This window comes from Motacilla alba, chromosome 1 (genome assembly GCF_015832195.1).
Source record: "Motacilla alba alba isolate MOTALB_02 chromosome 1, Motacilla_alba_V1.0_pri, whole genome shotgun sequence".
Classification (NCBI taxonomy): Eukaryota; Metazoa; Chordata; class Aves; order Passeriformes; family Motacillidae; genus Motacilla; species Motacilla alba.
The window spans coordinates 65,426,496-65,442,581 of NC_052016.1; the positions used below are offsets into that span (position 1 = coordinate 65,426,496).

Here is a 16,086-nt window from a genome sequence, read left to right on the forward strand (position 1 = left end):
CTATGTTAGTCAGCAACAGAGAAACCACTTGAATCAGACCAACTAAACGTGGCCAAAACTAGTGAGGCTAGTCCATAATATTTAACAGTAATACTTAATGACAGATTGCAATTTTTAAGTACACTAAGTTGTTTTTTTTAAATGGCTGAGTACAGCATCTTTTTGCATGTCAGCTACCCAGATGTGATAAATCCCCAATATTATTTTTATGCTATTTGGTCCTTAGGTTGCTTTGAATGATTCATGGAATTTGCCACTGCTTGTGTGAAAGATCAGTAAGGGAAAAGTGATTGAATCATCAGTTCTCATATTTTCAAAATGTGTTTACTCAATGTATCAGTTTTAAGGCTTTGTAAAAATAATTCAATTAGGAAAAAAAAGTAGGATTTAATGGGCCTTCTTTTGTTTCTGGGAGGGCAGGGATGCCACAGTCTATTAAAAAAATAAAGTACAGAAATCCTTTACAGGTAAAAGGAACATTTTAGCTATTTGTTTATATTGTGACTGGTTTTTTTTTTCCTCAGGTCATCTTTAATAGCCTCATACTTGAATCCAGACACATCTCATTGCATGCTAAATAAAACACCTCCCTTGAATATACTGTGCCAAAAATTGTTAGAACAGATGGAATTTGTTTTCAGAAAAAAAAATAATGTTTTCAGCATTAGAATGAAGATGGAACCAGTAGTTAATCAGAACAAGATTTCAAACATTTTTGGAATGTTACTAACCTCAGCAGACAAGTTTTTACAGTCATATACAGTCACTGTTAGTATTGCATGCCAAGGAAAAACATTTCCATTATGAAATGGCAAAAAATAGCAGAAAGAGCTCTTTCTGCCAAATTTGAGAGTTTCTTTACTGAAATAAAATGTTAAGAATCAAAACTGAAACAGAGAAAGTTTTTTCTTGATGAGCATGTGTGGAATGTTTTGAGGTATTTTGTTTCCAGTCATTGAAGGTGAGAGGAAAGAATGAGCTGAGTTATCTGTCAAAGAACAGAAATAGAAAAATAGAAATAGAAAAAAAAAAGAAATAGAAAAGAATGAAATAGAAAAATATTTGCGTTTTTTGTTCTTGAAAAAAAACCAAACCTACAACAGCGTTTGCTCAATAAAATTTTTTTGATTTGCCGAGTGCATTGGGTTTCCTTTTGGAATGTTTTATTTTTACTGATGTTTAGCTTTCCCATTTCTAGTGGATTGATTGTTGTGTTTCCCTGGCAGCCGGGGAGCCCCCAGCAGAAGCCCAAGCGCCTGCGCCTGGTGGTGGATGTTTCCGGCAGCATGTACCGCTTCAACGGGGTGGATGGGCGCCTGGAGCGCTCCATGGAGGCTGTCTGCATGGTCATGGAAGCTTTTGAGAACTATGAGCACAAATTCAAGGTAATTGCAGCTGGGCTGGGAGCTCTGTGGTTATTGCACAGGCTGTGTGCAGCACTGGAAAAAGTGTTTCAGCAGTCAGTCTAGCCAAAGAATATTATTCATTCCCACAAGGAAATAAAGACACTGATCTATTTCTAGCAATCTGAAAAATAATACTAGTGAGAGGGTAAGAAGCATTACTCATCTCAGCAGAGTAGTATTCAGTCTAAGACTTTGATTTAGTGAGATTTGCTGGAGTTTTTTTGCTGGGGTTTTTTATCTGTTTCTTTGAGAAGAAACACTTAAGCCTACAAAACACAAGTAAATGTGAGCTTCAGGACATGCAGACATACCATGTCCTTCCATCCTCCCAGAGCATACACAGCAGTAGTTGGTCATGGGAAGAGACCAGACTTCTTTGTCCCTTCTCTCTCCTACTTAACTGAAAGCAAGAAATAATTTCTTGTACTGAAACATACTAGGTTACAAACATTATTTAATGGTAGCCTGCAAATGAAGTGTAAATAAATGTCATGCTCTTTTTGTCTCAGTAAGCCTAAACAAGGTCTAGGCCATGTTTCTTTAGCCATAAAGAAGATAGGAATGGCAGTCTCTAGTTAATTCTGGATGTATCATGTGTTTAATGGAAGAATAGAAATGCCCACTACCTTTACTGAAGAGCATATCAAACATAAGAATTAAAATACATCTGAATAAAATATAAAATCTCCTAAACAAAGTTAATAGAAACTTAGTCCAGATCAACTCAGTCAGGTCTGCTTCATCTTGTTCCTCCAACAACATGATTCTACAGGTTTCTGTTCTTCCACAGAATCTCATGTACAAAATCAGACATGTGCTTTTAGAATGTCTTCTAAAGTCCAATCATGTACACTTCTATTTTTCAAGAGAAAAGTCTATAAAGGAGACGGGCATTATGATTTTTCCTAAGAAAACAAGGCATGTGCTACCATCTTCTTTGGCAGTAATGCTTTCTTGCCCTTAAACTTTCTTAAACGGGGCATGTTGCAGAATTTCAAACAAACTTGAAGCTATGGTTTTGCTCCCAAAGTCACTACATTCCTGAAAACATAATGAAAATATGCTGGGTAGAGAGTGATGCTGTGTAATCCTGTTGGAGGAAAATGTTGTAACCGTAAACTTCTACCTTAGCCCAGAGAAACCATGTGGGATTTCGAATGTAATTTAAAAAATAATTGGAAATCAGGGCTTTATTGGTTCTGCTGTCCATGTGTCTCCTGCTCACTGATAATAGAAAAGTTAAGGACAGATATTTACAGTGACAGTGCAATTATGCAGCATGATTTGTGTAGTTTGGTAAATCAGGCATATCTGAGCAGCACAGATATGAGTATGGCAAAATGCAGGATCATCCACACAGAAAAGTAGTGGGCACAAGGATAAATATGACATACTGTGGTGTAGTCAACATGGTTTTGAAAAGGGAAGTAAGGTATCTATGTGTGTGACAAGAAAAATTGGTTGGTTGGTTGGTTGGTTGGTTGGTTGGTTGGTTGGTAGAGTCTCCTTAGCCAAAAGCAGTTGACTAAGTCCCTTGGCAGAAGCTTTTGGGGATAAAAGAGAAATCCTTTAGATAAACAAAATACTGCTAAAAATATAAGAAACAGCCTAAGTGTCATTTTTTAGTGAGTCAGTGGTGGAGCTGTGGTGGGATCTATGCCAGAGTCCATGCTGTTTTGTTGTTCTGTCTATAAATGAGTGATCTGTTAAAGGGGATGAATAGTGAGGTGACAAAAGTTGCTAATTATATGAAGTTATTTGAGAAAGTAACAAGGGAAATCATTTTGATCTTAAATACACAGTGAGAAAATCTCAGCTTTCTGTTAGTCCTCACTCCCAGCTATAGACTGGTGCCCAAAAAAAATGTCATGTAGTTATGTTGTGTGGTTCTTTGAACACTCAGTTCTCACCAGCTGTCAAAAAAGCTAGTGGAATGTTCTAAACTATTAACAAAAGAAGAGAGAAGAAGGGAAAATGCATGAGAATGTTGCTGTAAACATCCACAGTGCATTCACTTTAAGAGTAATGTGTGCAATTTTGCTCCCCCATCTCACAAAAGTTCTTATAGAGATGAAGAAAAAAAGAGGGTAACAAAGATTGCAAAGGGTATGGAAGAGTCCCTGTACAAGGAATGACAAAATAACTAAGCAAGCTACTTAGTAAGAACTGCTCAGTGTGGAGGAGATGAACCAAGAAGCCAATAAAATCTTGACTAAAACAGAAATGGTGACCAGAGGACAATTGTTCATTCTGCTCTTATTTTGAACAATAAATTATGTTACATTCACACAGCTGAGGAAAATGGCTTAGAAAGTGATAACACTGGAGAAGGATGTAACACAATTGCAGATAACCATTTGTCCTTATTTGTAGTGCAGCTCTAAAGCTGAGAACCCAGAACCCTCAAGTGCATGCTAAAGGAATGACATGTAGAGCTAGACATGCAGCCAGCACCCTGTGGAGAATTAGTTAAGATCATTACAAACTCTCTTCAGTTCCTTTTCCTTATTCTCTTCTTCCCTGGTTTTATAAAAATAGACTTTTTTGGCCTTCAGATATGCCTGCTGTTATCTGTTCCTGTTGTAGCCCCATCTGCACGGCTCACAACAACATATGCTGCAGATTTGAGGGGTATCTTGTAAAACATGTGTTGAACCAAGGGGATCATCTAGCTTGTTAAGCAAAGGGGATTTACATAGTAAAGTTCTCTTCAGCTATCTAACTGCAGTGCAGACTTTGGAAAGCAATTCCTGGCTTTTGCTCAGGATGACCTTTCTGACAGTGCTTGGTTTATTTCTCTGCTACATACAGTTCTGAATTAATCAGATGGGCTTTTCCTTGGCTGTTTTATCCTACCCACCTGAGCTTTCCCCATGGGTGGTACCCCTTGGTATCAGGGATGATGTTGATTGTCTGATGATCTTAACAGCACTGAGTGAAGATAGAAAATAGTTTCTTCTTCCATCTTATACAGAAGAGCCGAAATTGGGTGTGTGATTGCACCAAGCACATAATGAAGTTACCATTTATAAAGTCAGACAAGTGCAGCAGGTATTTTTCAGCTTTTTATCCTCACGTGGGACATCCTCCCTACTTCCATTTCCCATAAGCACAGGTAGTGAATTGTTCCTTGTCAAGGGGAAAGCACGAGGCCCATCTTCTGAACATCCCATTTTAGGTGCCAGTTGTTTGACAATGCACAGAAGTGCAGTTTGTTCTGTTTTTTATCTGAGGTAGTACTATGTCTGTCACAAACTGTATGTTTTTATATCATCCCCAGTTACTGTGATTTGCACACATAATGGCAGATTGAGGAGGCATGTCCAGTAGATTATCCAACAGCAGTTTTGTGAAGTCTTAAAAATATTGTGCCTCAGTAAATAGCATATTATGTAACGGGTAGGAAAAGCCTGAATTTTTATTTATAGCTACATTAAAGGGATATTGAAGATTTTATGTGCCTCTTCCCGCATTCTGTGTTTGTAAAATTTACTGTGGAGGCAGCAATGCTAATTCAGGAAAAGAAGAAATGGTCTACATGTTTGGCAAAATAGTTTATTTTAAATAATAAACAATAGGTTTAAAATAAATTCAGAAAAATAGAATGCTCAGTGTTGTCCAAAGAAGAGATGAATTTATAAAGATCTAGCCCTCCAGCAGAGTCTAATTGCCTTTTACACACAGCACACTGCCTTTTACATTCAGCACACATCTTCTTTCAGCTTTTTAAATGCCTTCAGAAATGAAACCTTTTGGCATGGCAGCTGCAGAAGACAAAGTCTTCCATTTTACCCATTTTAGGCAGCAGCAACCATCCATTCAATGCAAAATGTGGCCGTGGAACAGAGATTGTTTTAACCTTTTCCTATGGAACGAAACCAACAAAATGATGCTATTTTGAGATACATGTTTACATGTTGTGTACCCTGAACAGAGCAGTCCTTGTCTCAGTGTACCTGAGGCTATTGGAAAACAAGCTCTGGTGTACCACAATAATATATTATTTCAATTAAGCTGCACTATGGCAAATGTATTTTGCTGCTGGATTTGTCCTGAGAGCCTTTGCTTGCAAATTTGTAAAAGAAAATCAAAGTCAGTTTCAAGTAAGATTGTATCGCAACTTTTCTCTCACTTGTAACTCCATCCACATAAATCCTCCTTAGGGAATTTATAGGGAAAAAGCATCAGGTTGGATCCCTGCTTTTCAAAGGCCCTTCTTCTGTGCTCGTCTTTAGCTACTGCAAGGGAAGGAAACTGGTTTTGACAAAGTCTGCATGTGCCTGCATGTGTTGGGGTTCCCAGTTGACCAGGACTGAGGAGCTGTTGCACCTTTTCTTTACAATGAGTGCCCCAAGGTAATATGAAATCACTAAGGGTTCATTTACTAGAACACAGATCAGGAAGAAGTAATAATTTCCTGCAGGAGAGATTTTAATTCTTTGCCATTTTAGAGTGAGCTTCTTTGCTCCAGTTTTGCTCCTCTCCCAGACTCTGTTTTCCTTAAATTGTGACAGATTCCATACATCCCCCTGGGCAAACATGTCTCTTCTGTCACCTCTAGAACTTTGCTGTGAGCCTCCCCCCTCCCAGGGAGAGTATCCCAGCCTGCAGTCTTATGTTGATTTTAGTCAATCCAAGTCAGTGCAGCTACATTCTCTTGCTATGAACTCATCCAGCCTCACAGTTTGGGGAGCTGAGCTTCCCAAAAGCAAACACACTCATTAGATTTTGGCTACTCCTGGTCCTTGACTTGGCTTCCAGAGAGATCAGAGGACCATGAGGACCAGCACACGAGGGCTGTTGACCACAGCTCCTCTTTTCCCTAGCGCAGCAGGATATCACTGTTGTTCAGGAGGCCCTACTTGACCCAGAACACAGCAGTCAGGATGAATCAAACAGCCACTTCTTCCCTGTTGCCTCACCAAACATTTTTAAATCACAACTAGCATAGTAAGCTGTCAGCAAAGAAAGAAGGAAACTGATAACATCTGCTAAAGATAAGCACACGTATCGTATTGGGTGCATGCATGGGCACACACAAAGAATAATAAGCAGCTCTCTGAGCAGGGAGCAGACAGGACATGATGTTCCCAGGTGGATGCCTTTCCGTGCCTGCAATAGTTTGCTCAGATCATTTCAGCCTCACCTTGCCTGTAACCAGGTTGCCTGTTCCCGCCTTGTGCAAGAATGTGGAGGGGGCCCTGCTGTAGGGTCAACATCTAGTGTTTCATCAGGAGATACAGCAATTCCCCTTACACAGGCTGTCACACTGAGTTTAAACTCGGACTGTTTGAGATGAAAGCTTGGTCAGTTACTGGTGTATGTCAAGAAGCACAATGATATTCCCAAACAGCAAAGTTTGGCCTATTCCCTTGAACTCAGTACAGCAGAGCTGATACAAGGATAGCCAGTGGGAGACATCCAGGAAGTCAGGAAGGAGCCTTCTATGAAGGGATCAGCCTTTTTACACAGGAGAATGGCAGCATTTTGCTTTACATAGTTGGGCTGTTGATTTAAAAGTGATACCAAATGCAAAACTGCTCAGCAGAGGATGTGCAAGGTTTCATAATTAAGAGCCTACCCTGAAGATGTGTGAGCATTTCTGACATTGCATAAGAACCACGAGCACTGTGTATTTTCTGCTCCATTAAACCTCTGCTTTATTTAGTTCCTCTGATTTGAATAGTCTCTAATTTTTAAAACAACACTCATGCACACATTCCCTATATGTGGTTCAGATTTTATTAAACAGGATATATTCCTGTTTTATTTAGGAAGTATACTGAATGTAACCTCAGTGTTATTCTCAAAATTTGTACATTTTCCTTTTCCATGTCTTCATATACATCAAGAGAGGCATTATTGGTGATAATAAATAGGTTTTGAAGAGAAAGCATGTGGCAGACAGAAAGCTTTACATGAGGCTTGGTAGCTAATACTAGGCACGTAAGAGCTGAGGAGAGCAGAAATGGGAAAAGCCAACAGAGCAGAAAGAAATGGGATTGTGTGGAGACTAGAGTATATAAAGATTTCCTAGGGGAAGGAAGTCTGGTTTACGTGGGACTGTCATAAAATGGTCTGACCTTGGGTGAAATAATCTACAGTATGTGGTACGTTTGCTCTTTAACAGAGCAAGGTGTCACCTTTAAAAGTGTTGTTCCAGCTGCTCTAGCTTTCTTTTGATACATTTTTAAGCAAATTAGTGATGTGGAAACAAAAAGAGCTTTGTCTGTAAAGACTGCCATTTCTCCTCTCTCTAGGACCTGACTTATACCAAATAAAGTGTCTTTCAATAGGAAAGAAAAGACAGAAAAACTTTTTACCAAATGATTATGTGGGAATTAGGGATGGTGAACCCAGCAGGAACCTGTAACAGTACTTGAAAAAAAGAAAACAGAAAGGTAAAATACTGCATCAGGGCTCCCTGTCAAATAAAGGCAGGTCTGTGCCAGCTAGGCAGGGGGGAATGCAGGCATGTTCATGCTGAGGAATTGCCAGCTCAGATCTCTCTGGGCTCAGATTCTGTACACTCTGCTCTCTTGCGTGGTGTAGACAACTCTTAAATCCATTTTTGTCCTGCTCATGAATTCTCCCTGGGGTGACTGCCACATCCACAACACAAAGGGCAGGTCAGGACCTTGCCATAAGTCAGCTTGTCTTGGTTTTCATGTAACAACAATGAAGCTCTCACATGAAACAGCGGCCTTTGCAATATTGTGTTATTTGTTCACCAGGATATTTGAACTATTGCGGTTCTACATATCAGTTTTGCAGCATCTCACAGGAGAATGATGTGCACACCGTCTCCTTTGAAAACATACAGGGGCTCTTGGAATTCACTTCTCTACATACTTTCAACAATGGCTTTGATCTGTTATGCACAAAAATAAGGAGTGCTGATTTTCAAGAAAGGGGATTTGTAATACTTATTTTTTTTCGGAGCAGAATGAGGTCACCAAAAAGATTCATCACACATAGGAGCTACTCTCAAACAATGTGCTTCTTGTTTGTCAGACTCAAGAGGATGAAAATTGCTGCTTTAAAAGAAATACGTGGACAATGTGAGAGGGCAAGGTCTTGATCTTACACATCACCACTCTACAGTTGGTGGGATGATGTGAAAAACAGACCATGGAAATAAGGAACTGTTCCTTAATTTCAATATTTACCAATTCTTTCTTGTGTTTTCATGTCAGTGAGAAATTGCAAGTAGTTCCCTTAAACAGCTCATAAACAGAAACAGGGAACAGTACTTGGGGTTTTCTGTTGAAAATTGCAAATTGTCTTTGAGCTGTCTTATGTCATTGTGAGCCAAGGGCCATTTGTGACTAACAGGTGCCTGATGATGTTTCTTTCTTGTAGTACGACATCGTTGGACATTCAGGAGATGGCTTCAACATCGCCTTGGTTGGGAGTGACAAAGTTCCCAAGAACAATAAGCAAAGATTAGAGATTCTTAAGGTAAAAGTGATGCTGGTGATTAAGGATTTTATGACTGCAAAGATAAAATTGTAGGCAGGTCACAGAATGCAAAATATGAAGATAGTAAAATAAAGACAAGAAAGCAAAAATCTGTGTATTTCCCTAAATTTAAACAGGACCTTACAGAGCCATGGCAGAAAACAAACTGTGCCAAAATAGTAGAAGCTGGGTATGCCTTATTCTGGACTTCTATGCCCTAAATGTGTCATTTTGACTTCCTGTCAAAGGATAGGGGAAGTTCCAAAGATTATACGGTGATATAGATAGCTCTGCCAAAATCATGTGATATTATTAGTGCACAAGTGACTCATTCAAAACTGTAGAGGGATCCCAGGTCAGTGATTGAGCATGGTACCTTCAAGAAGTAATGCATCACAGCAGCATTGGGAAAATGTGTCAGTGCTAAATTGGAAACATGCTAAATCACAATGGCAAAGTGAGTGTATTCACCAAAATTTTTCTATAGTAGGATGATGAAAAAGTAAGTATATTGTAGGATTTACGTGGTTGGCAGCTTGATAGGCTGGAAGCATGTATCTGAGCTTCCTTCAAAAGCTATTTTTAAAATAGCTCATTTGCTTAGGAGAACCTGATTTAGTAACATCTAATATTCCTGGCCTGCTACATAGGTAACAGCTTCATCGATTAATATGGTGTATTTGTTTTGTAACAGCTCAAACAAAATGTTTTATCATTTTTAAATGTGACTGCCACTGTCAGGAATCAGATATTTGATAATAACTAAGGCACTACTAGAATTTGGAAGTCCAGTGCAAATTATGAACATGCAGGAGCTGTTCACAGCATTAGGAACCTAAGCCCTGTTTTCTTCTTAAAATACATAGAAATGTATCTACTCAAACTGCAGCTGACCAAAGTATTTTACCTTCCCTAAGGCCCGGTCTTATTACGTCTCTGTGTGATTGTTTGACCAACTGTGCTTTAAGAAGTGCTGCCTGTCTTAACATATGACATATTATGTACAAAAAGCTGCATCTTCTTTTCTATCTGGAGCACTGTCTGCATTTCTGATGGATCCCTGAATACAGCAGTACGGAATATTTACTCCCTCCTGTGCTAGCTGAAATGAATGCTTGTTCCTAAAGTCATCTTACATGTTTACACGTGGTTATGCTGTGCACACAGACCATGCATGCCCACGCTCAGTTCTGCATGAGTGGAGACCATACCTTGGAAGGGACAGAACATGCCATTCGGGAAATCGCCAAGGAGGAGGCTGACGAGTATTTTGTTATCGTCTTAAGTGACGCAAATCTGGAGCGTTACGGAATTCCGCCATCGAAGTTTGCAGAGGTCTTGACCACCAACAACCAAGTCAATGCTTTCGCCATATTTATAGGATCCTTGGGAGACCAGGCAGATAGGTAAGTGTTTGGTTTATGCCTAGTACTGCTTGCTTTCATTTAGCATAAATCTAAATTATGCTTTTTTTGCAGTGAGTTGCCCATGCTGTTGTTCTGCGCTGAGGTTTTGGTCATAGTATCATGAAATCGTAGAATGGTTTGGGTTGAAAGGGACCTTTAAATGTAATCTATTCCAACCTTTCTGCCATGAGTAGGGATGTCTTTCACAACTTCTCTGGATGACCTGTGCCAGTGCATCATCATTCTCACTGTAAAAATTTCTTCCATATGTCCAGTCTAAATCTGCCCTCTTCCAGTTTAACACCCTATCCTGTCATTACAGGCCCAGTAAAAACTCTCACTGTGTCCTTATGAGCACCCTGTATTTACTGAAAGACCTCAATAAGCTCTTGCTGGACTTTTCTTCTCCAGGCTGAACAGCCCCAACTCTCTCAGCCTGTCTTCATAGCAGAGGTGCTCCTTTGTGCTGACCATTTTTGTGGTCCTCCTCTGGACCCAACTCAACAGGTCCATATCTTTCCTTTGCTGAGGACCACAGAGCTCTACACAGCACTCCAGGTGGGGTCTCACCAGAGTGGAGTAGAGGGACAGAACCACTTCACTCACCCTGCTGGCTGTGCTGCTTTTGATGAAAGAAAGCCAGGGTACTACTGGCTTTCTGGGCTGCAAGTGCACATTGACAGGTCACGTCCAAGTTTTCATGCAACTTTTTTTACTGCTTTCATTATTAATGTACTGGCAAGAAGCTGTAGCTCCTGAGTTGTGTCAGGGAGGAGACTGGCCTGTGGATCCTGCAGATTTCCCTTATAGCCAGCAAGTTCAGAGCATCCTGTGCATCCAAAATGAGCAGCTGATGCCACCCTCCTGCTGCTGGATGTGCACTATACCCTTATGTAACATCACCATGTAATCATAATAGTGCTTTTGTTATTGCCCAGTATATGGTTCCAGTGTGTGTAGGCCTAAGAAAAGAGATTAAAACAAGACTTAATTTGTCTTCCAAACAGCCAAAGGTTTAACTCAGATACACCCCTTGTGTTAGATAGAGACATAAATTCTTTGGAGTGTCTGAGACAATATGCCTGGATTTAGTTCTACTACATAATTTCACTTTAAAATGTTTGGGCACACGGGAAAAAAAAAGAAGTTCTGTCCCAGGTGTTCTTTCAGGTTCCACGTCCACTGAGGACCAGTACCTGCAGCAAAAAGCTGGTATAGCCATAAATATCAACAGTGTCTTTTCTGTTTGAGTCTTCAACTAGAGGAGAATGAGAGAAATCTGAAAGGATGTTGGCCCTCAGTAGATAATTTTAAGCAGTAAAGGGCTGCAAGATACAACTGCACAGACACCATGAGTTGTGGCTGCAGGTCTGTACATCAGAGCTGTGTTAATCATCAAAACAGAATCAATTCTGAAATATTATAATTACAGAAAGTCCATTTACTTTTAATAGGAATTTTAAAAAGAAAAAAAAAATAACCTTTGACCATGTCCTGCTTTGTAAGAGACCTTATAATGGCCTAGTTCACTGAGTATGGAAAATGCACACAGTGCTGATACTGAAATGCATTTTTATGTATGTGGAAGTGCAGAATTAGACAAAGCCTTCCTATAACTGCTGTGGGGGAAGGAGAAGGGAATTCTCTGTTGCAGGTTCTTTTTTTTTTTATTTAACTGATTTTAAAAGTGAGAGTTTACTCATTTTTACTCACTTGGAGGAATAGTATAGAGCAAAATCTCCTGTAAAAAGCAGAGAAAAAAATAAATCCCAAGCCTGCTAACTGGACATGAGGTAGATGGGATTTGTGACATGCATCTAGTTTGACTTTTAAGGGTGCGTTAAGGTGTGAATAAAAATGTGTCAGGTTAATATTGGCAGAAGAATACATTTCCACGTAATCTGCAGTGATGTCTAAGAAATATAAAGAGCACAGTTAGAATCATTGGACTTGTTGAACTGAAAGAGCTGTGGGTTCATGGTAGTCAGTTTAGGATAAGTATCTTCATTTCCAGTGTAAATCTGTAGCTGTCCTCAGCAAACCAGTTGTGGTGATGCCTTATGGGATCACTGGTAGCTTGATCAAAATGGACTTCTGGTACATCAGAAAGAGGATGTGGATAGAAATCTCTGGAAACACTCTTGTTTGTGTTGCTGAAAGGAACTCTGTGCCCTACCTGCTCTCAATGGCTTCTCCCTCTCTTGCTTTTCCAAACCTTTAATTTCATGGTGACAGCAATATGAGGAATTCTGTCTTGTGGTAGGGAAGATAATTTGAGGTGTAAATTGTGTTTTGTCCCTCATTCTGCTCCTTAGGCTGCAGAGGACACTGCCAGCAGGTCGGTCTTTCATTGCCATGGATACCAAAGAGATCCCTCAGATTTTGCAACAGATCTTCACATCTACTCTATTGTCAAGTGCCTAAGCATCACTGATGTCACCAGGTGTGAACTCAAGGAGGAAACCCACTCCTGCTGGAGGTACAAACCCTAAAGCTGAGGATAAACACAATTATTAATAAAATACATACCCTTTTTTAATCAGCTAAGCAACTATAACCTACATGATGGCCAGGCTGTAAATTTTCCCCCAGAATCTCTCAAGTAACTCAGCACATTCAAAGGGCTGCATCAGGTCAGAGGATGGCGACAGAATGAATGTTTTTCTGGAGGGACAAACAAACAAAGAACAGTCTGTGATCATTCCTCTGCCTGCTGTGCTGCCAGCACTATGGAATCATCTCATCCTGTTTCATTAAACACAGTTCACTGGGATTTGGTAATCCTCTGCAAGGCAGATCCAGGCAATCTGTGTCAGTGTTTTGCATGCATATGTTTGAATGGGTGGTTAACTCCATCTCTGATTTAAACAGGGCTGCTCTTGCCAGGCAGGAAATCCTTCCTTCCTCTCCTGTTGCTTTCTTGTCTTGATGGGCATCGGGGCTTCACCCTGAAGCTGAGAACAATGGAGCAGTTTGGAAACACTGACCATCACATGTAAACATTCATTATCTGATCAGGCACGGAGCTCTGAGTTGTCAGAGCTAGAGAAAGTGGCTGTTAAGAAGTAAAAGAAAGCAAAAATAAATTGATTCAGTTTTGCCTATAAAAGTAAGGGGAAAGGGTCAAAACACTCTTAAGAACCCAAGAGACAGCGTTTCCAAGAAGGAAACTTTGCACAACTCCTTTGCACAGCTGATGATACTGCAGCCACTGCACTGTTGCACAGAATCCCTGAGATGGCCTCAGCACATGGGGGTGACTCTTCAATCAGGAGACAAAAAGGTTACTAGGGCTTTGCTAGAGCACGTTCACAGTCTGTTTTTCTTAGGTCATATGAAGGTTAAACTGGAGAAGAGATTTAGGCATGAAAAAATAAGGGTTTTTTTTTATAAAGGAAGAGAGAAAAGTATTTTATCAAGATATCTGTGTTAGAATGTATTTAATATCCAAGTTAGTTGTAAAGACTTATTTTATGATTCAATCAGTTGGTGGTTGGCTTGTCCCATGAGGTGATAATGCCTCTTTATCTACTAAAGAAGAGCTATTTAGTAGTTCTTTGGGAACAGTGGAATACTCAGTGAATTGAATGTATGATTTAATTAAGCTGGTGTGGGGGATGTACATCATAACTGATACTAATTAGAGAGTAACTGAATAAAAGAACACACAGGAAGAGTGCTTATAAAAATCTGAGGGAGGAATTGCAATTCTTTTAATTTTTCTCTTAGTCTTGCAGTTGATCAAGCTGCACCTTGAGCAGTATCTTTGGAAGGGAGGAGGCAATTTGGTCTCATTAAATACAACCATTGGTGTTTTAAAAGGTCCAGCTTATGGTGGTCATTCTCCAATCCATCAGTCCTGCAGCAAAAATGTTTACCAGAGCATCAAAAATGTCCCTTGTTTAGGATGAGTTTTGAAGCCTGGTCAGCTTTCAAACTCTATGACAAGAGGGGACGGAAGACATTTTTCAAAGTCTTGTTGGCATTGTTATGAAAACTATATATGTGAAAACAAAGAGATTGAAGATGCAGTTCCTGTTTGGAATTGGGAGGAGAAGGTTGAGAAGGTTATCTCTGGTCGGGACAAATGCACATGTATGCACATACATACAGATGCTGCTACTAAGGGGAAGTGTGCTTCAAAATAAAAATATCTTGGTCCTGTAAACATATGATGAGATACTAAATGCAATAAAGAATTGAAATATTGATAAGGCTCTTATTAAATGTGCGTTTACATGGAAATTCCTTTAGCACATCTGCCTTTATTGCCAGCAGTCCTGAAAAAAGAACCTTTTTCTTGCAGTTAATTAGCAGATGCACTGTACACTTTATACATTACTTGTGTGGATAAACTTTCTCACCTCAGATTTAAATGCAGTAAGATACTGTTATTTTTATCATTAAAAATAGTGCTATTTAAAGGAAAAACTATGATAAATCCAATTCTTAATATTTTGTTTGATTATGCCTCTAAATTATACTTCATGTATAAGTATCATTTACAGTTACCTTTCATTACAGTTACCTTTCATTACAGTTACCTTTCTGTAGTGTTTGGTTTTATCTTTGTTTCAGGAGATGTCTGTGTGTTTCAGTTCTTGTTCCTTGGCCCCGTAGGATACAGCCATGTCCAGGGCCAGGCATGGCCATGAGGGTGTGTGGGACTGGGTGGAAGTTCTAAACCTGCCCCCTTTCAGTTTCAGGCCATTCCCCCTCGTCCTATTGCTGCATGCCTTTGTAAAAAGTCCTTCTCCAGCCCTCCTGAGCCCTCTTTAAGTGCTGGAAGGTGTCCCTGGAGCCTTTTCTTCTCCAGGCTGAGCAATTCCAGTTCTCTCAGGCTGTCTCCAGAGGAGAGGTGCTCCAGCCCCCTGACCATCTTTATGTCCATCCTCTAGCCTCACTCCCACAGTCTGTGTCCTTCCTGTGCTGGGGCCAGAGCTGGATGCAGCACTGCAGGTGGGCTCTGTCACACGTGGAGGGGAAGAGGCACTGCAGCAGATTTTGAGAGAAAGGGAGAAGAAATGAGTGGAAGTTTTTTTAAATTTTCAGTTTAGAAGGAAAGTGTTTGGGTTTTGGCTTTAATAACATTCATTGCAGAACATATTTGACCTGACAGTGTCTCTCTAAATCATAAAAATTCAGGGCAAAATTTTCCCCAGGCTGTACATCTCTCACCTGCTTTAATGCCCATCACTACCCCAGGGAAATCAGAGCAGCAACTGTGCTTTTCCCTGTCTCACCAGGACTTTCAGTGTTATTTCACTGCTCAAAAATTCAGCAAACATTCCTCTTTCGCGTTCCTGGGATTTGCAGAGCTTCGTAATATGCATTTATTTTTAATTAGTGGAATGCTTAAGAGTAACATGGCTTTGTCTGCCTAACAGCAGCACCGGTGGCTGCTCTCACTGCAATGCAGGCACCAGCTTTGTGTGTCACTCATCCCCTCTGAAAGCCTGTTGAGGTATTTTTCATCTCTTCTCACAGTTTAATAAGGCACATTTGCACTCATCAGTTTTTATGGAAAGGGCCTGTTTCAGCAAATGAATAGAGCTGCCAGTTGGAGGAGGGCCTGACCTATCACTAATGCTTTAATAGCATTAGACACATCAGCAGTAGTTATTTTAATTACCTCTTGTAATGCAGATTTTGGTCTAATTCTGTTTCTATATGTAATGTGTTCATACCCACTAGCCAGCTAGTTACATACACTACACAGTCCTTTTTGGGATTGTTATTTAACTGTGGTGCAAAACTTTAAAAAAAAGAAAAGAAAACCAGAAAGTCCAGCCAGATGAGATTTCAGTCAGAGC

At 40.0% G+C, this 16,086-nt stretch overlaps 1 protein-coding gene across 1 annotated transcript in view; it reads left to right on the plus strand.

Annotated features, from left to right (window-relative positions):
* VWA8 (von Willebrand factor A domain containing 8) overlaps window positions 1-14,518 on the plus strand; it is a 179,536-nt gene extending 165,018 nt beyond the window's left edge. Inside the window, exons 42-45 of the mRNA XM_038156079.1 lie at window positions 1,227-1,385; window positions 8,769-8,867; window positions 10,035-10,273; window positions 12,589-14,518. Coding sequence (XP_038012007.1) covers window positions 1,227-1,385; window positions 8,769-8,867; window positions 10,035-10,273; window positions 12,589-12,697 — 606 coding nt within the window. The 3' untranslated portion in view covers window positions 12,698-14,518. The remainder of the gene's footprint in view (window positions 1-1,226; window positions 1,386-8,768; window positions 8,868-10,034; window positions 10,274-12,588) is intronic.
* The last annotated feature ends 1,568 nt before the right edge of the window (window positions 14,519-16,086 follow it).